A 20,349-nucleotide genomic window follows, 5' to 3' on the forward strand; every position below is an offset into this window, starting at 1 on the left:
CTGGCAGACACTTACCTCACTCCTAAGGTAGAATCCATGCGTTTGAAACATCAAGGCAACAAGCACACTTTCCCAATAACACTTTCATAGTACTTTCTTCTCCTGCACCTCTTCATATGTAATCTACATGGGGAGGGGAAAGTATTTATGTATCAATCCACTCCATAGGAATTTAGAAAGAAATCTGACATATATTTGAAATGTGTTAAAATGGAAACAGAGAGGGCCTGTGCAGAGGCTCAACATGCCGATCCTCAACCTGCAGGGCCACAATCCCATGGAGGTGCCAGTTCTAGGGCACGCTGCCCCACTTCTGATCCAGATCGCTGCTGATGGCCTGGAAAAGCAGCAGATGAAGGATCAGGCCCTCGGCCCCTCACTTGTGGGAGACCTGGAAGACATTCTAATCATCTCAGCCCCAGGTATGGTGGTAATTTGGGGAGTTAGACTCAGACAGAAGATGCCTCTCTCTCTCTCCCTCTCTGGCTCTCCTTCTCTATATAAACTTGCCTTTAAAATAAACATAAATAAGCTATTCAAATACAGCCAGAATATTGAAAAAATACGGGACAGAAAATGTACCTTACAAATAACAAAAATAAGTGAATAGAAGACATAAGAATATTTGGATCAAGAGTTATTGATAATATTTTTAATTAATGTCAGAGAACAGGCTTTAGAGCTCAGAATCTCAGAGAAAACCATAAACAGAATATCTGTAAAAGTAGATAAATCTATGGCTTCTGATATTTTACTTGAAATACAAATAATCCTAGAAATAAATGAGACAGGATTTCATTGTTTTTAATGGCTGAGTCGTATTTCATATGGTAGATAACTGCCTAAGAAAAAGAGATCGTTGATCATATTACAGGCGGGAGCATTACAATGCATTTGTACAAGGAAACACCAAATGCAAATATTGCTGTTTACTTTAATCAGGGCAGAGACTAAACATTTTATGGAACAAATAACCTTGCTGATAAGTCAGTTTATTGGCTACCCAAATTTGTTTCAAGGATAAATATTACTCTTAACTAGTAAACAATTAAACCATGACCATTGATTGTGGAAATTCATTTATAAACAAAAACCAACAGATACACATACAATCATTCATTACTAAAACACGATAATAATAAAAGAAAAATTCTTGTAGTGGATTGATAAGCTCCCGGGCACAGATTGTAGCACATATATGCATCACCTCCCTCAGTGTCATACTGTGTATATGATATGCTTATGTTTTCATTATTTCAAGAATTTTTTAAAAATTTCATTTCCATAGTTCATATTTTACATACCAAGGAAATGAGACATGGTTAATTACCTTCTGATATGTTACAATAATAGCCAGGATAAGAGGATAAGAGGTCAAGCCGACTTTGCATTAGCCTCTCATGTAAATCCTACGGCTATGACATCAGCACAGAGAAAGTCCAAGCACAGAGCAGTCAATTCTGAATTTTGCACAAAGCTCTGGAATACAGAAGAAACAGTAACAAACAAGGAACTTCAAAGTAAAGTACCATTCAATTAAAAGGAAGAGCATTTCTTAATAAATTATCTTTTTTAAAAATTCCAATATGATCAACAATTGATCGGTTAAATGAAAAGCTTGTTTTTATGGTAGATAAAATATTCAGACATCTTTTCAACTCATAAAGAAAAAGAAGAAATTCAAGAAGTTAGTAGTGAAAATACATTATGCTTTATGATTTATTTTGTTTGAAAATTTAAAGTAACCGCATATTAATTCAGTAAAAACCTCATTATACCAGTGTTTAGTAATGGTTTTATACCCAAACTTCTGTTTTACATGGGTCTGGCAATCTACCTATACACTATCTTTAAACTCTGTAGAGACAAAATTGTGATATGTGATTATAAATGGATACTGATAAAGAAGGCATCTATTTTTGTTCATCATCTGCTTCCCACATTTGGGGAATACAAACAGTCTTCACAATTTATGTATGAAGGACAAATAATGTGCCCAAATCATTTCCCATGGCTCCAAATTGGATGGAAAAATAAATGATCTAAATTTATACTGTTATATGTCTTCCCATGTTTATTTAGAGGAAATGAGGATGGTTTCTCTCCATGGGAAAAGCCACTGAATGTACATAAGCTATCTTAGCTAATTTGAGTCGGGATTTTTTTTTTTTGAGGAAAATAGATCACACAACTATAAATCCTATTTTCTAAAGATGTGAGTCCTGTGGTAACAAATTATAGAAAACATTTGCTATGATTACTCCAAGGCAACTGGAAATTTAATCCTCATCATTTGATAAGCTTATAATATGTTGCATTGAATTTGATAGGAAATGATTCCTGAGCAATAGCTGTAGTGGCATTCTAGTAAGCAAACATTCAAAAACTGTGTGCTCTGTCTTAGAAAGATGTGAATTATAGCAATGTTAATGTTCTTTTCATATGTAGCTCCTTTTTTAAAGTTTGGGTCTTTTTTTTTTTTTTGGAAAGGCAGATAAACAGAGAGGAGGAGAGATAGAGAGGAAGATCTTCTGTCTGACGGTTCACTCCCCAAGCAGTCGCAATGGCTGGAGCTGAACCAAGCCGAGGTCAGGAGCCAGGAGCCTCCTCCAGGTCTCCCACGAAGGTGCAGGGTCCCAAGGTACTGGACCGTCCTTGACTGCTTTCCCAGGTCACAAATAGGGAGCTGGATGGGAAGTAGCAGCTTTCTTCATTATCCCGTTTTTACAGAGAAATAGCAGATTTATTTATTTTAATTGGAAATGTAGATTTACAGAGAGAAGGAGAAACACAAAGATGTTCCAAACACTGGTTCACTCCTCAAATGATCAAAACAGGCAGATGAGCCATTCTCGAGTCAGGAGCCAGCTGCTTCTTCCAGATCTCCCACATGAGTATAAAGTCCCAAGGCTTTCTGTCACCACCAAGGACTTTCTTAGGTCATCAGCAGGGAGCTGGATGGGAAGTGGAGCAGCCAGGACATGAACCGGTGCCCGTATGGGACATCAGGTCTTGCAGGCAGAGGATTAGCCAATTGAGCCATTTTGCTGGCCCTGAGATTAAGAGATACTTGCATTATGTGTCTCCTGTGATATGAGATTTACAAAGTATATCCAGAATTCTCTCTTTGCTGCTCATGTATCTCCGTTGTCCTCTTTGGATCTACTGAATTCTTGTGCTTGTAGCCATCCTCTGTCATCTCCATGGACCAAGGAAAATTGTTGTCCGTCACACAATTATTTTATCCATATGAAATTACAAGAGAGTCTTTGCAATAAAGAGGAGAGGAGAGGAGAGGAGAGGAGAGGAGAGGAGAGGAGAGGAGAGGAGAGGAGAGGAGAGGAGAGGAGAGGAGAGGAGGGGAGAGGAAGAGGAGAGGAGAGGAGAGGAGAGGAGAGGAGAGGAGAGGAGAGGAGAGGAGGGGAGAGGAGAGGAGGGAAGAGAAGAGGAGAAGAGAGGAGAGGAGAGGAGAGGAGAGGAGAGGAGAGGAGAGGAGAGGAGAGGAGAGGAGAGGAGAGGAGGGGAAGAGGAAGAGGAAAGAAGAGGAGAGGAGAGCAGAGAAGAAGAGGGGAGGGGAGGGGAGGGGAGAGGAGAGGAGAGGAGAGGAGAGGAGAGGAGATGAGGGGAAGAGGAAGAGGAAAGGAGAGGAGAGGAGGGGAAGAGGAAGAGGAAGAGGAAAGGAGAGGAGAAGAGAGGAGAGGAAGAGGAGAGGAGAGGAGAGGAGAGGAGAGGAGAGGAGAGGAGAGGAGAGGAGAGGAGAAGAGAGGAGAGGAGAGGAGAGGAGAGGAGAGCAGAGGAGAGGAGGGGAAGAGGAAGAGGAAAAGAGAGGAGACGAGAGGAGAGAAGGGGAGAGGAAGAGGAGAGGAGAGGAGAGGAAGAGGACAGGAGAGGAGAGGAAGAGGAGGGGAGGGGAGGGGAGAGGAAGAGGAGGGGAGGGGAAAAGGAAGGGAGGGGAGGGGAGGAGAAGAGGAGGAGAGGGGAGGGGAAGAAGAGGGGAGAGGAAGAGGAGAGGAGAGGAGAGGAAGAGGACAGGAGAGGAGAGGAAGAGGAGTGGAGAAGAGGAGAGGAGAGGAAGAGGAGAGGAGAGGAGAGGAAGAGGAGAGGAGAGGAGGGGAGGGGAGGGGAGGGGGGGAGGGGAGAGGAAGAGGAGAGGAGAGGAGAGGAAGGGAAGGGAGAGGACAGGAGGGAAGGAAGGAGAGGGAGGGGAAGGGCTTGATAATTTTATCTTGATTGATTTTGTTCGATCCTCATTTTTATAGAAGGAACAGACATTTTCACATCATGTGAGACTCTGAGTCACAAGCTTTCATACTAGCTAAGGAAATCTCTCTTAAACAAATAAAAGTTTCACGCAAAACATCTCCAAGTGCATTTTAGGGTATTTTTAAATTCTGAGAAGTTATCTAAATAGAATAGAATTTTAAATATCTGAAAGGAAAAAGAGGAATATACTACTGGCTTAACAAAACTAACTTCACAAACACTATGTGAATATAAGTTACAAAATTGATCATTTTAGAAATAGTATAGGAAGAAATTATTTAGAACAGTGACTTTCAGAGGAGCAGTATAGAAAATGTTTATTCAGAAAGTATTAATTTATCTCTGAGGGATAAGACTAAGACGCATAGGGAAGGTTACTCAGAAAACTTTTTTTAAAAAAAATATGTGTTTACATCTTGGTATTAATTACTTTTAATAAATAATCTCCTCAAGGAATTATGATGAATCACATTGGGAATTCCCTGAATTAAAAGCAGCAACAACAAAAACCCACTCTTTTTGTTCAACTTCTGACTATACTGCACCATTCAACATTATTCTCTCTTAATGAGTCTATGTCCCCTCTCAGATTAATATGTGTTTGACATAAAATGTCCTGATTCAAGAAACGCTATATTCTAGAAAGTGAAACATTTACTAAATGACCCTGCATGTGAATACTGAGTAGGACAGATTCAAGAAGGATTATGGTGTGTAATGGATAGGACATTATGGCACCCGGGTCGGGTTCACAGAATTCTACATTTGTTGCATATTGGTCATCAGTATCCTAATGTCAGGCTACATTTTATGCAAATTCTGATGACCAGAAGTAAACAAATTATCCATTCAGGACTTTAATGCTGCTTAGTTTATCTGTCTAGATATTTAACCAGACAATGTATTAACCTGAAAATAGTCATTTTGAGGAGAGACTTAATATTTTTAAAATATTAACTTAATAATGAATAATGGTAAGTCCTTATTAGGAATGTTTCCAATTTGTATCATGATTATTTAAAAACCTCAACATAAAGTGCTCAATATATTTTGTTATACATGTTCCTCATTATTTGATGTTAACAGATTGTTGTTTTATTTTTATGTAAGTCTATTTTTCAACTTTTAATGTACTCATGGTGTATTACAAGAAGCTTTGTGACTGAGCCCATGGGAGATCCCAGGGAAGAGAAATGAAATGGAAAAAAGTTTAAAAAGAATTGGGTGATAATATGCTAATATTAGATGCAGGGACACTTAGCATGACAAAAATATTAAATATCCCATGTTCTCTAAGTGGCTTATCATAATAAAATCTAGTGTGACAAGAGAATATTCAGAATCACTAGGCTATTCATGCTAATTTTCTTTCTCGACAGTGACATAAAGAAAAACATATGGCATTATGTAACTTAAATTGAAATGATTATGTGTGTTATCTTCCTTTTGGATTTTAAGGAATATTTCTCTGTTTTATTTAAAAATCTGTACTGAGACGAAAAAAGAGATTCTCAATAAAAAAAAAAAAAAGATGAATTTTACTTGGGAACAGAAGAACAATATGGTGGAAATAAGAGGACCAACTAAGTGAAATATTTTGCTACCAAAACTAGAGAATATTTCTGTGACTTGTTTCAATGATAAGTTTTTGGTCTTGGAGAGATGAGGCAGGACTTGGCCTGAGCCCATTGCTGAACAGGAGCTACACTATCCACGTGGGAACCTGGAAGAAGACCCTGGCTCTAGACTTCTGACAAGTTTTCACATTTCTCTTCAGAAACAGACGAACAATGGCAGCAGGAAATCACTCCACAGTGAAGGAGTTCATCCTGGCTGGGCTCTCAGAACAGCCAGAGCTCCAGATGCCCCTCTTCCTCCTCTTCCTGGGAATATACTCGGTCACCGTGGTCGGCAACATGGGCATGATCATATTGATTGGGCTCAGCTCTCACCTGCACACTCCCATGTACTATTTCCTCTGCAGTCTGTCCTTCATTGACCTCTGCCAATCCACTGTCATTATCCCTAAAATGCTGGTCAACTTTGTGGCAGAGCAAAACATCATCTCCTATCCAGAATGCATGACTCAGCTCTACTTCTTCCTGGTTTTTGCTAATGCAGAGTGTTACATGCTGGGTGCAATGGCATATGACCGCTATGTTGCCATCTGTAACCCCTTGCTTTACAGTGTCAGCATGTCTCATCAGGTCTGTGTTTCCCTGATTCTAGGAGTGTACACTATAGGTGTGATTTATGCAGCAATTCACACAGGCTACATGCTTAAAGTTTATTTTTGCCATCTCGATGTGATCAACCATTACTTCTGTGATCTTCTCCCACTCCTACAGCTTTCCTGTTCCAGTACCTTTATCAATGAATTATTGATCCTGTGTATTGGTTCACTTAACGTTTTCATCCCTATCCTGGCCATCCTTAGTTCCTACACCTTCATCATTGGCAGCATCCTCCGTATTCACTCCACTGAGGGCAAGGTCAAAGCCTTTAGCACTTGCAGCTCCCACATAATGACGGTTGTGATCTTCTATGGCTCTGCAGCATTTATGTACCTGCAGCCATCATCTGTCAACTCCATGGACCAAAGCAAAGTGTCTTCTGTGTTTTATACAATTGTTGTGCCTATGTTGAACCCCCTCATTTACAGCCTTCGCAATAAGGATGTCAGTGTCGCTTTAAGGAAAATAATAATGAAAGTATTCTAAAACGTATAATAGGAAGATGGTTTTACTGAATGTATGTAATTGAATGTTATAATACAAGAATTAAATGTCTTGGTAATTTTTCATTCATAATATTTGTCATTTGAGATTCTTTTGATAGTTATTTTAGATTTGGAGATAGCACTTAACGTGAGTTCATAAAACATTTATTTGTGTGTGCCTAGCTTAGTTTATGTTGTACAGTTTCCTCCATGTTTATCTGATAGAATTCCCGTTTCTAGGGCATACTAATAACATGTATGTATATATATTTCTCCTTTCTCTATGTATTCCCGACGGACACTGGTACATTGATGCCACATCTCTCATACTGTGAAAAACACTGCAAGGAACATGAGAGTGCAGGTCGTGCTCTGACACATTGAGTTGACTTCCTCTGAATGTATACCAGCAGTGCAACGGCCAGCAGATATTGGTGGGTAGCATTGTTGGGTACAGAATTCTTGTTTGCAAGTATTTTGTTCCAAAAGTTTGAAAACTTCTGTTGCACGACAAGGTTTATCCTGGGCATTTAGTCACTACTCTAATTGGGAGTTGCTAAGCTACAATCTGACACTTTGTTATTCATCTTTTATTTTTTTATGGTTTGACTATAATGTGCTATTGGAAGAACAATTTTGTAGTTGCCATTTGGAATTCTTTGTTCCTTATGTATCTTGATGCACTTATTGTAGCCAAAATCAGAGGCTTTTGTTGTTCTTTCATTATTCATTTATAAGTTGTTGGTCCCTCTTCCCTTCTGTTTACCTCAGAGGAATTTTAAAGCAAATATTTGCTCATTTGATGATGCTTCAATCAGGCTGGTTTAAGCTATTTTATTAAGTTTTGTTTATTACCTCTGAATGAGATGTTTCTAAAGATATGAGTTGAAGATCAGGAATACTTACCATGTTTTATCTGCACGGTTGCTTCTACATGTAAATTATTTGACATTTGGAGTTCTTCCTTTGATTTCTCTTTGATTCTTTTCAAATTCCTTATTTAATCAAGCTCTCAGCCAACCATGAATTAGTTTCCTAACTTCGTTGAAATACCTATCTGTGATTCCTTGTATCTCAAATTTCCATGGAGTTATTCTTATGAAAAATTTTTCATGCATTTCTTCATCATATTTTTAAGGTATGTTATGAGACACATCTGTTTCTTTGGAGCACTCATATTTCCTTGATTTAGTTACTTTTGATCTCATGGCTTTTGGTAGATCATTTTGTATAACTATAGGATAAGACACTCTCTTAAACATAAGGCTTAATGTGAAAGCTTGGTAAACTCCATTGGCTTTGGTTCAGTTTTGATATTGTAATGTCATATTGTTAGAATGTACTCATCTGTAGGTGCTTATTTAGGACACAATGCTTATGCAAATATGTTAGATCATTAGCCTCTCTACAATGGCACTTAGCAGTATAAGATTCTAATAGGGCACACACCAGTGCAATTGGAGCTAAAACTGTGGGCACTCTGACTCTGGATACAATGGAATTTAGACATCAGTTTCACTACAAGTTAACTCAGGACAGATCAGGTCAGTTCCACTGATCACAGTGATCCTCAGAAATGTTTACAATAATATCCAGTGCATGGACCATGGAGACAGGTTTCCCAGAAATAACAATTCCAGAAGCCAATACCAACATGGCTTTGGATGCTGCAAGGGCTTTCTAGGCCATACACTGTGGCAGACACCTCCTAGGTCCGATTGGGAAGCTCTCTACCAGAAATGAGGACCACTGGGAGACATGTCCTCAGGTTCTTCAGTGGTGTACAGAAACACTGACCAAGAATGAACGCAGGTTAGAGGAAGGGGGCGCATTACAAGGCTCGGCATGCACTGACAGCAGGCAACTTTTAGTAGTGAGAGGATACAGATGGGCTGAAGGAAGGTCATGGGGATTCATGTTCCAGGGACTAATTCCTTGGCTCCTTAGTTCTGTAGGATACCACCACCCTCTGCCTTGCTCACTCTTGTGACCCTTGAAGTGCAGGGACTCTTTAACTATAGATATCACAGTTGTGTTGCAAGGTCTATTTGAGTTAGAATGTCTGCAGCTTTTTTCAAAATATAACTAAATATTTCGGGACTCTGGAATACGAATATGTAGAAGGCTGCACACAGTATAGCAGAATATTCCCCAACAGTGGCTCTACTTTCAATACAGTGGCATGCTATGGTAGCCTGGGCTCTGGTCATTGAAGGCAAACAATATGAATTCCTTCTCTGAAGCAAAAGTAGCAATGTAGATTTTGGAAGCTCTTTGTATGGTTTCCAGGCCTATCCCAAGTGCAAATCCATCCTGCTACCTGTATGGCAGGCATACATAACAGAGTCTGCTTTAACTCTGTTGTCCACGCTAGCCCCCTACAATCTGGGAGCACTACAGAGTAGGGTTGCAGTTACCAGTATACTCTATTCCTAGCATCTATATTGTCATCCCAAGTTTCTATGTCTTAAAAGCTTCCTGTTTTTTGCTGCCAAATTCCGGCATTCTGTCAACCACTTGCTGTTTTTCATTTGTTCTTCATTCTGCTCTGTAGAAGAAAGAAGCACCCAGCATCTCTGGTTATCAGTCATGGAATCTGATCTCTTTCGGACAGTCTCCACGTAGCAAAATTTTCAGCATAATTCTTTCTGATGTTTCCCAGTTTCCTATATACATAAATGGTTGTAATCCAAATGGGATATGTTAATTATTAAGTGCAAATTGTTAATTGCTAAATAAGAATCTATTACTTTTTGAAAATGAATAAATGTGTATATATTTAAAGCAAAAATAACTGTTGTTGAGTAGTATTGAATTTGGCTGAAATCTCTAATTGGTATTTTATATGATTCTAATGATCTATGTAGCCTTCTAAATCTGTAATTGACTACATACATAATAAATGAGGCTTTTTTTTTTTTTTACAAACACTTGAGGGGGTGGACCCTTCTCACGTTTGGGGGTTTTGAGTGGTTCTGTTTGACTGCTTAATCTTGTTGAACACTCATGTTCTGCAGTTTCTCTGAGCCCAGTGTTCTACATGGCTAGGTTTAGTCATTATATCCCTGAGTTATTCAAGTTAGAAACTACAGAAGATAGTTCCTCCTTGTTTCAGAATTTATATATATATTTGAGGTCCATCAAGTAGTGCTTTAATTTGTTTCATCATTTGTTTGTATTTTTTAAAGATTTATTTGTTTTATTGAAATGTCAGATTTACAGAGAGAAGTAGAGACAGAGAGAAAGGACTTCCATCTGCTGGTTTTCTCCCTAAGTGGTTGCAAATGACCGGGGCAGAGCTGATCTGAAGCCTGGCACCCAGAGCTTCTTCTGGGTCTTCCACACATGTGCAGGATCCCAAGAATTTGGGCCGTCCTCTACTGCTTTCCCAGGCCACGAGCAGGGGGGCTGGAATGGAAAAGGAGCAGCGGGGACAAAAACCGACACCCATATGGGATCCCAGCATGTGCAAGGCGAGGATACTAGCCATTAAAGTACCATGCTGGGACCCTGTTTCATCATTTGTAACCCTAGCTAGGTACAGTGTAACATATCAGGATATGCTCTGGTCTTCTAAATCCTGCTAACCATGTGGTATGAATTGAACTAGTAACAGTGGTTGTATTAACATATATGTGTATATATAGTTTATATATTTTAATAGTAGCTCATGTAGATCTAGAATCTTAGCCTGCATAACAAACTCCTGAGTCAAAATAAACATTTGAAGAGATCTTTGGGTGATGTATATGCACAAATCCTAATTACTGACTGAAAAGATGAAACTCACAGGGAATCTGCTTGAGGTAAAATAAATAACTGGCGAAGGACTGACTTTACAGATCCTGTTTCTCCCTGTTATTCCTGAAAAACAGAAGCCTCAGGAGAATATTTATGTCTGTGGTATTTAGCACCTGTTATATCCCAAAGTGATTCCTGCCTTCACAAGAGAGTAAGCAGAATCAGTCAGGACAAGGTGTGAGACACAGCTGTTTGTTCCCATTGACTGGGAAAGCACAAACTCAACTGCAGGTGCTGATCTGTGGCACAGGCCAACCACTAAAGTTATTCAGACACAGAAGCCTGGGCCCAGCCTCAGGTACTGAGATTTGAGGAAGAAGAAAATTAAGTGTTTTCATCCTACAATTGTGCTTGAATCTACTAGGCTGCAAGGATTCAGTAATTTTTAAAGTGTATTTTAAAGTGTATTTATTTGAAAGGTGTAGTTACTCAAAGAGAAGGAGAGACACAGAGATCTCCCATCTGCTTTCCACTTGCCAAATGGCTGCAATAGTAGGAGTCCAGCAATCCAAAGGCAGGGACCAGCAGCTCCTTCAGGTCTCCCAAGTGAGTGAAGGGGCTTGAGACTTGAACCACCGCTTTCCTAAGCCATAAATAGGGAGCTGGATTGTAAGTGGAGCAGCAGGCACTCAAAACAGTGCCAAGATGGGATGGGATGCCAGCACCAGAGGTGGCCGTTTGCCCTGTGGCATCATGGCCCCAGGCCCAACTAATTGGTTTGTTTTGTTTCTTTGTTTGTTTGTTTTATTTGTTTTATTTTTTATTGGAAAGGCAGATATACAGAGACAAGGAAAGACAGAAGAGAAAGAGCTTGCTTCTGCTGGTTTCCTCCCCAAGTGGTCACAATGGGCAGAGCTAAGTTGCTCCAAAGCCAGTAACCAGGAGCTTCTTCTGGATCTCCCACATGGGCACAGGGTCCAAAGGCCTTGGGCCATCCTCCACTGCTTTCCCAGGCCATAAACAGACAGCTGGACTAGTTTCATCTCTTCAACACACTTTCTTATGATTAAATTCAATGACTCATAGATCATATAGTAGCATCATTTTCTTCAAGAAGTTTCTTGATTTTCATTTCTTCAGTGACACATTAGTCATTCAGTAGCATGTTATTTAACTTCATGGTGTTGTTAATATCTTTTTTTTTTCTTCCTGTCATTGATTTTGTTTTGTGGCTTTTCATTTAAGGGAATGTCTAATAACTGTGTAGTAGAGACTATCATATGTAACCGCATGTTATTTAAATTCAAGGCATGGTAATTTTCTATTTTTCTTCCTGTTGTTGATTTTGTATTGTCACTTTTCATTTAAGAGGATGTATAATAACCGTGCAATGGAGACTATCATATCCAGATGTGAGGATATAATGCAGTATGCATCTCTATTTCCAGACAAAAACGGACTCCCAATGAAACTTTTTACTATATCTTGACATAATGATTCCCATGGTTAATTCTAAAAAGACATTTTAGCCCTTGTCTTTGGCCTATAAGAATTCATCCTTTAAAGGCAGAAACAGACACAAATAGAATCATTCATTACAAAAATATAATAACCTTAAAAAATGTGATAGGATTTATTAGCTGCCAAGTGTAAGAGTACATATACTTGTTAACTCCTTTAGATTCCTGACTTGAGTGATTTGATTATTTATATTATCTTCACTTTATGTTTTAAAATGAAGGCACTGCTATTTACCTGCTTAAATGTTACAAGAAAAGGTAGAGCCAAGATTAGAAGCCGTATAGTCAGATTTCAATGAACTATTATTTTAACATCATAAAACTCTCTAGGTGAAACTTCAGCACAGAGCAGTCAGTCATGAATCTTGCTTGGAGAGCCCCAGTGAGGCTTCAAAGTAAAGGCTACATTAACAGTCTGACTTTGGATGATGAATAAAACACATCACGGAGCAGAATAAGCAACAGCTGAATGTATAAAGGGCCAAGGTCAAAAGAAGTACAGTCAGAAAAAGTGAACAACTCAACATGGCTATGAGTAGCAGGAAGAGAGATTATTGGAAATAACAGTAGATGGAAAAATTAAATTTGTCAAGGACACTGGAGGTGAGGAATCTTGCTCTAACACAAACTGCAAACAATCAGCATCCATTCAAAGTACTAACATAGACACATGTCAAGTATGATTAGTCTACCCTGAGAGTACCTACCAGGTCAGCATTACAATAGAGATAACTGTGTCCCTTAGACTTCATAGCCACTGAACTTCCTAAGATGAATCATCACAACGCCTCCTGTGCCCTACAGTTTACCTCCCAGATCTTTCTTGCCCATTTTCTAAACCAAACATATAATGAAACTAGAACAAAATCATATGATTTGATTTCTTTATTCTCATTGTTTCCCCCTTATCTCCATTTTTCCCCTCAAGTAGAATGACATTATATTTTCCAATATATTACCATGCTGTATGAGAACTAAATTCATTTAATTTAGTAAGATTAAAACGCTCGTATACAAGTCACAGGCATGCTAATCTGCAGGCTTTCCAATAGGAAATGATCCATATTTCAAATGGATGCAACCAGATCTTGAAAGAAATATTCAAGGGATAGTTTATCTTGCTGAATAAGCCACTGCATGTTTGAGCAGAGTGCGAGTAATGCTCACCCTCATGAGCCACAGGACCCATGGACCCGTGGTGATCTTCAAGTCATCTGGCCAGAGATCCAAATGGTCATCACCCCTAAGCATTTTCTAACCACCACAATTCTCCACCTGATACAGTCAGTTAAATTGTGTAAACCCGATGATACTAAAATCTTCCTGTTTACATAGAAAATACGAGCAGTGTCACTTAGAGAGCCTCCTTGAGCCTGGACTTCCTGACAGAGTCTGCTTCAAGTTGCCGTTTACTCTAGGAAGGCATTCTTCATTCCTCAATTTCCTTATTTTCTTCCAAACCAACTGTCAGTTAAAGCCTAAATCATTTGGTCAAGGACATCATACGTGTTGAACTGGATAAGGAAGATTGAAACTGGGATAAGTTACGTGGAGTGCCACTTAGCAGTGCTAAAAGCGTATTCAGAGTATATTGCAACTATGCCTCGCTCATTTCACCCATTGTGCTTTCTCAAGTGAAACTTTTCATAATTACCCAAAATTATTGCATTATTATCATCCAAGTTTAGGGATATCTTCATCCTCTTCAGTGTTAGTCATTATTAAGACTGCATGGAAGCACATTCTGGCAGTGGCTAAATTTTTATGGGCAACTTTAGTGCTTGCTAGAGAAACAATTGTGAATCAATATAGTCTGTGTTTTTACACACACACACACACACACACACACACATTGATACAGGAAAGTTCTAAGTCAAAGCTGTATTAGTAGGTATAGCAAGCCAGATATGTGAAGTTTCTACCATCATCAGTGGATTAAAGCCTAAGAGAGAAATATTAAGGGTTCTGTATTTTGATGTATCAGGCACATACTGTTTGAGATGCTGGCATCCCATTTGGGTGCTGGTTCCTGTCCCAGCTACTCTACTTCCAATCCAGCTCCCTGATAATGTGCTTAGAACAGCAGCAGAAGGGCCCAGCACGGTGGCCTAGTGGCTAAAGTTCTCGCCTTGAACACGCCAGGATCCCATATGGGCGCAGATTCTAATCCCGGCAGCTCCACTTCCCATCCAGCTCCCTGTCTGTGGCCTGGGAAAGCAGTCGAGGACCACTCAATGCCTTGGGACCCTACACCCACATGGGAGACCCGGAAGAGGCTCCTGGCTCCTGGCTTCGGATCGGCACAGCATTGGCCATTGCAATAAAAATAAATAAATCCTTTTTAAAAAGAAAAAGGAACAGCAGCAGAAAACGGCACAATGCTTGGGTCCCTGCCATCATGTCAGAGACCTCGCAGAAACTTTTACCGCCCACCCCATCCTCCACCTCTGTTGACTATTAACAATTTTAAGTATATTTTGATAACAGAGTATTTTTACATGTCAGACACTAGCCCTTGCAAATATCTTCTTCAAGCCTATACATTACATTTTGATTCTCTTGACCAGTATTTTGTGGGACAGACATGTTTTATTTTTATTAAAATATCCAGCTTATCAATTCGTTTTTTATGGATCCTGAACTTGATGTTTCATCTAAAAAGATATCCTTCAAATCAAACTGATGTCTCAGTGCATTTTGCACTTAGAATTTGATCTATAATCCACTTTGAGTTAATCTTTGTGGAGTGCATGAGCTTTGTATTTTATTTGCAAATGAAAGCTCAGTTCTGGCATAATTTTATTGCCTTTGATTTATTTGCTAAAAGTCTATAATCTATGTGTCTATATTTAGCAATATCATTGTTCCGATGAATAGAGTCTTATAGCAAACATTGGAATTTGATAGTGCTAACCCAACCATGTTTGTTACTCTCCTGAAACACCTTTATTCATATAAGCAGAAAGTCAATAAGGTCTTCAAACACTTTATTAAAATATGCATTACATAGGTGAATATGCATGAATTTCAAGCATTTTGCATCAAAATTTATCTTACAATTCCATTTCCATGAATTTTTAAATATCCTCTTCAGGCTTGCACTATGGTATATCACGCTAATCCTTCCTCTTTGATACCAACATCCCATATGGACATCAAGTCAAGTCCCAACTGTTCCACTTCTGATCCAGCCTCCTGCTGGTGGCCTGGGAAAGCAACAGAAGATACTTAAAGGAAACTCAGAAGAATTCCTGGCTCCTGGCTTTAGCTCAGCCCAGCTCTGGTCGTTGTGGCCACTTGAGGAATAGAACAGCTGGTAAAAGATTCTGTCTTCTCTTTCTTTCTATGCAAATCTGCCTTTACAGAAGGAGTATAGGTTTATTAAGAATAAATAAATCTGTAAAAATATACTCATAAATATTATGTGTAAGTGAAGTGCATTTCAACAAAGAAAAAAGGGATGGATGGGCCCGGCGGCGTGGCCTAGCGGCTAAAGTCCTCATCCTTAAACGCCCCAGGATCCCATGTGGGCACCGGTTCTAATCCCGGCAGCTCCACTTCCCATCCAGCTCCCTGCTTGTGGCCTGGGAAAGCAGTCGAGGATGGCCCAATGCATTGGGACCCTGCACCCTTGTGGGAGACCAGGAAGAGGTTCCTGGTTCCCGGCTTTGGATCGGTGCAGCACCGGCCGTTGCGGCTCACTTGGGGAGTGAATCATCGGACGGAAGATCTTTCTCTCTGTCTCTCCTCCTCTCTGTATATCTGACTTTGTAATAAAATAAATAAATCTCTAAAAAAAAGGGATGGATGGGGAAAGTTAGGATTATTTTGGTATTATACAATTCTTATGCCGCCTGTGAATTGGTGTAACTCCCAGGTACCATCACATCTCTGAGTTCAAGGGTCAAGGTTATTGATGCCATAAGACACAGTACCAGTTTTCCACAGTTTTACTTGTAGATTCAATACAGTAACAAAAATCCCAGAAAATCATCTTGTGAAAATTGACAAGCTAATTTTAACTTTTCTATGGGGGAACTTCCTTTGCCTGCCATGCTGGTAATCCCATACGGACACCGCAACTTCACTTCTGATCCAATTTCCTGCAAGTGTCCCTTGAAAATAGCACAAAATACTGTAGTAGCATATCAAGCCAATCCTCTGCCTGCAGCACTGGTATTCCACATGAGTGCTGCTTGGAGACTTGGCTGCTGCACTTCCAATCCAACTCCCTCCTTTAGACCTGAGAAACCAGCAGAGGATGACTCAAGCCCTTGGACCTCTTCATCCACATGGGGCACCCGGAAGAAGTTCCTCGCTCGGCTCTGGCTATTTGAGAAGTGAACCAGCAGATGGAACACCTACTTCTATCTATCTCCTTCTCTCTCTGTAAAATCCGATTTTCAAACAAAAATAAAGAAACCTTTAAAGGAAAAGAAGGGGAAAAAATTAATGATTCATTAGAAAACGTAACAGAGGAGAGACAGATCTTCCATGTGCTGATTCACTCCCCAGATAGCCGCAACAGCCATGGCTGGGCCTGGGTGAAGCCACGAGCCAGGAGCTTTGTCTAGATCTATTCTGTGGGACCCACACTTGGGCCATCTGCTGCAGCCTTTCCCCAATCAATGGCAGGGAGGTGGATCTGAAAAGCACCATGGGCAGCTATTTTAGTCACAATTCACAAGCCAGCACCAGAACTTGACATCGCATACATCTGACCCATGGGTTCCTTCTTTCATTTCATTTACGCTACTTTGAAAATGATGTGTCTGTGATTTTTTTTGTTAGGTTTTTTGTTTGGTTACGATTTATCTGGCTTAGTGTTTTCTGAGCTTCCAAGGTCTATTATTTGATGGATGATGTTATTTCTGAAAGTTTTAACCATTACTATTTAAATTTTTCTCTGTTCCTTTATCTCCTTCCTCTCTTTCTAGTATTTGCATTTTGCATTCCAAAGTTCTTAGATACTCTGTTTTTTTCTCTGTGGCTTCAGTCTGTAGGTCTGTATTGAGCTACACTCAATCACAGACGTTCTTCCCTTCACTTTACCTAACTCACTAATAAACTATAAAAGGCATACTTTGCACAATAGCATTTTTGTTTTAGCATTTTTTCACTCTTAGAATTTCCATTTCCCTGCTAGAATTTCCCGTATGTTCATGTTTTCCACTTACTCTATATACAAACCTTAGCATGCAAATCGTTGGTGCTATAAATCCCCACAGTGAAAGTTGTAAGAGAATAAACAAAAGGCAGAGAGCAAGAGGGACAAAGGTGGTCATTAAAATGATAAAAAATCAATTCATCAAATATGTATAACAATTTATATTATGTATATACATACTATTTAGTGTTAAAAAGAGAGATAAACTCAACATAACATGGTTGGGGGCTGCTGCAGGCAGTTTGTGACTTGAAAAGGAAGAGCAAGGAAAACTGTCTTGCATCTGCTGGCATTGGAGACCATGGTCAAACTTTGTGGGTCATGGTCCACAGGTGGGCAAGGATCTAAGGCTAAGATCTAGGCCTGCAAAACTGTGACTTTAAGGAAACAGGAAGATAATCACCTAATGACTTTAGTGCTTGGGTCACACTGTACTTCTTGGTCTTCAAGCACTGTCTGAATAAAGAGTCACATCACTTCCTGTAATTTGACTCTCTGGGAAGCTCCGTAAAAGACTGAGGTAGGGAGCCTCTGGATCAACCTCCCTTCCTGAGAGAAGGCAGCTTCCCTCTGCTTGCCCTGCTTTGTCTTGCATGCATCTCCCTTCTTGTTTTCTCAGCTGCACATCGCGTCCCTCCCCAACACTGTTCTTGTCACTGCGGGCAGCAGAAGAGGGCTTCAAAGGCCAATATCATCAGTAGACAGATCATCCAGAAAGAAAATCGACAAAGACCTGCCGTGCTGAGTCATATCATAGAGCAATTAAGATCTTTATAGGACATTAGATCCAACAGCTAAGACTATACCTTCCTCTCCTCAGCAGATGGAAAAATTTCTAAAACAAACTGCAATAATTCACAAATTAAGTCCGATTACATTTTACAATAAAATAATATCATTGTCTCCCTCTAAGACCACAGTGGAATGAAACTAAATAATAATAGACCATTAGAGACTTAACAAATCCATGGAAACTAAACAGCATGTTCCAGGATGTCCAATGGATTATTGCTGAAGTCAAAGAGGAAATTAAAACATTCTGGAAGGAAACAGAAATGCAAACACCGCATATCAAAAATGTGGAATACAAAAAAAAAGCAGAGAATTTCATAGTAAAATATTACACACTTAAATATTCCAAGTAAATAGTCCGGCTATGTACTGAGAAAAACAGGATCAAATCAAATCCCAAATGAGCCAGATGCAATAAATAATACGTATTAGAAATAAATGAGATTTAAGCTAGAACAATATGATCAACTGTTGATAACTGAAATTGATAGTGTGAATTTGGAAAGAGAATAAACAAACCCTTACCCAAACTAAAAAGTACAAGAAGGAGAATAAAAAAAAGTTAGAGATGAAAAAGTTATTATAATGGATACCAGAGAAATACAAATGACTGTGAAAATTAAGAGCCAACATATTGAACCATCTTTAGTAAACAAAAAAGATTTCCGAACAAATGCAATGTGTGAAGGTTAAACCAAGAAGACATGAAAAATTTGAGCCAACCAAAATAGGTTAAGCAGATTGAAGTAATAATCACTGCTTGCTTGTTAAAGTATCATTTAACAGAGGGTTAAGTTTCTGACTACAAATTAATTTGCTTTTGATGTGGCTGATACTTTGTTTCCTTGTCTGGTTAGACCTGAGGGTCTGGGAAAAGCAACATTTAGACCTTCAGTAATGTGGGACTGACAGAGGGGGAGGGGAAGCCTTCCATATTCCTATGATGAAGTTTTAACTGAGCTGATTTTTCCTCTAAATTGTGAATGCCACCAGGTGTCTGATTCTCACTCCCTCAGGAAGGATAAAATGGCTCAAGCGAGAGAAAGCTGAGATCTCTTTCTATGATAGAAAGCTAGAGCCAACTGGACTCGGGTACTTTCCTTCCCTCAAGTGAGTTCTGGTAAATGGTGGGAAGCTAGCTTCTAGTTAAGCAATATCTTCTGATATCAGACCTTATTAAGGAGAACAGAGTGCTGTGACATGGTTTTTAATGGCTGTTTTACTTTCCCAGTAATGAAAGACCCCAGGGGGAATTTTTTCCTGCTACCCATTATGGAAAATCACTCAAGCACTGCAAACAAAACCCGTAAGTGTCAGAAACAGATTCTTCCTGAGCTTTTATTCTCACACTTGTCCACACTGAGCTTTCATCAATTTTTCAGGTGCACCTTTGCATTTTTCACACTTGCACTGGTGCTTGTGAAAGTTTCTGTTCGTGGATTTTTTTTGCTGTGGTCAGGTTCTGTGTATCCACATCTCTATGTGTCGAAACTCAGAAGCAATCATTTATCCTGCAATGTTACTTCTGAAGAAAAGTGGTTAATTTTTAAGGTTATTTGGATTTTTAAAAATAGGTGGTTAGGATAGTTATTACTTTTTTTTTTTTGCTATATTCAAGGAGAAATCTGTCTCCATTGGTCTTTCCAGGGTTAATTTATTATTACTATTATTATCATTACTATTATTATTATTAAAAAGAGATGAACTGGAAGTGAACCGCAAAGGTGGTTTATATGAAGAGGATATATGAAGCCCTTCTCCATATGTGTATTCAGAATCTTGTAAAAATTATAATTGCTCCTTGAATTATGTTTAATCTATTCGTATTGTTGCTATTGGAGTTCTAAAGGTCATGTGAAACTACTTCCTCTTTGATTTGATGGTCAAAAGAAATGTTATCTATTGCAATCCTCTATCAGCACAAGTAAAACTGTATGCAAATTGTTATTTTTGGTTGATGGTTTTGTGTTACTAAAAATATTCATACATGGACTCAAAGGAATGCAATTCCATCTCCCCTTAAAGAGTGGGAACTACCACTCTGGATGAAGTTGTGGGCTATCCATGTAGAGACATAAGTCTGCATGCTTACTGAATCTTGGAGCTCAGATTGAAATTAAGCAATGGTACAGGCTGTTATTTCTGAA

The 20,349-nt window shown here is 39.3% G+C and overlaps 1 protein-coding gene across 1 annotated transcript; it reads left to right on the plus strand.

The window, feature by feature from the left end:
* Positions 1-6,047: 6,047 nt before the first annotated feature.
* On the plus strand, positions 6,048-6,983 carry LOC101517607 (olfactory receptor 8G1-like). The gene has a single exon (XM_004597686.3). The coding sequence runs from the start codon at positions 6,054-6,056 to the stop codon at positions 6,981-6,983; it is 930 nt and encodes a 309-aa protein (XP_004597743.2). The 5' UTR covers positions 6,048-6,053.
* Positions 6,984-20,349: the final 13,366 nt, after the last annotated feature.

Source organism: Ochotona princeps, chromosome 4, assembly GCF_030435755.1.
Source record: "Ochotona princeps isolate mOchPri1 chromosome 4, mOchPri1.hap1, whole genome shotgun sequence".
In the NCBI taxonomy this organism is placed as follows: Eukaryota; Metazoa; Chordata; class Mammalia; order Lagomorpha; family Ochotonidae; genus Ochotona; species Ochotona princeps.

What these genes read in the sequence shown, in the direction of transcription:
- LOC101517607 (XM_004597686.3), top strand. Translation starts at nt 6,054, where the DNA reads ATGGCAGCAGGAAATCACTCCACAGTGAAGGAGTTCATCCTGGCTGGG.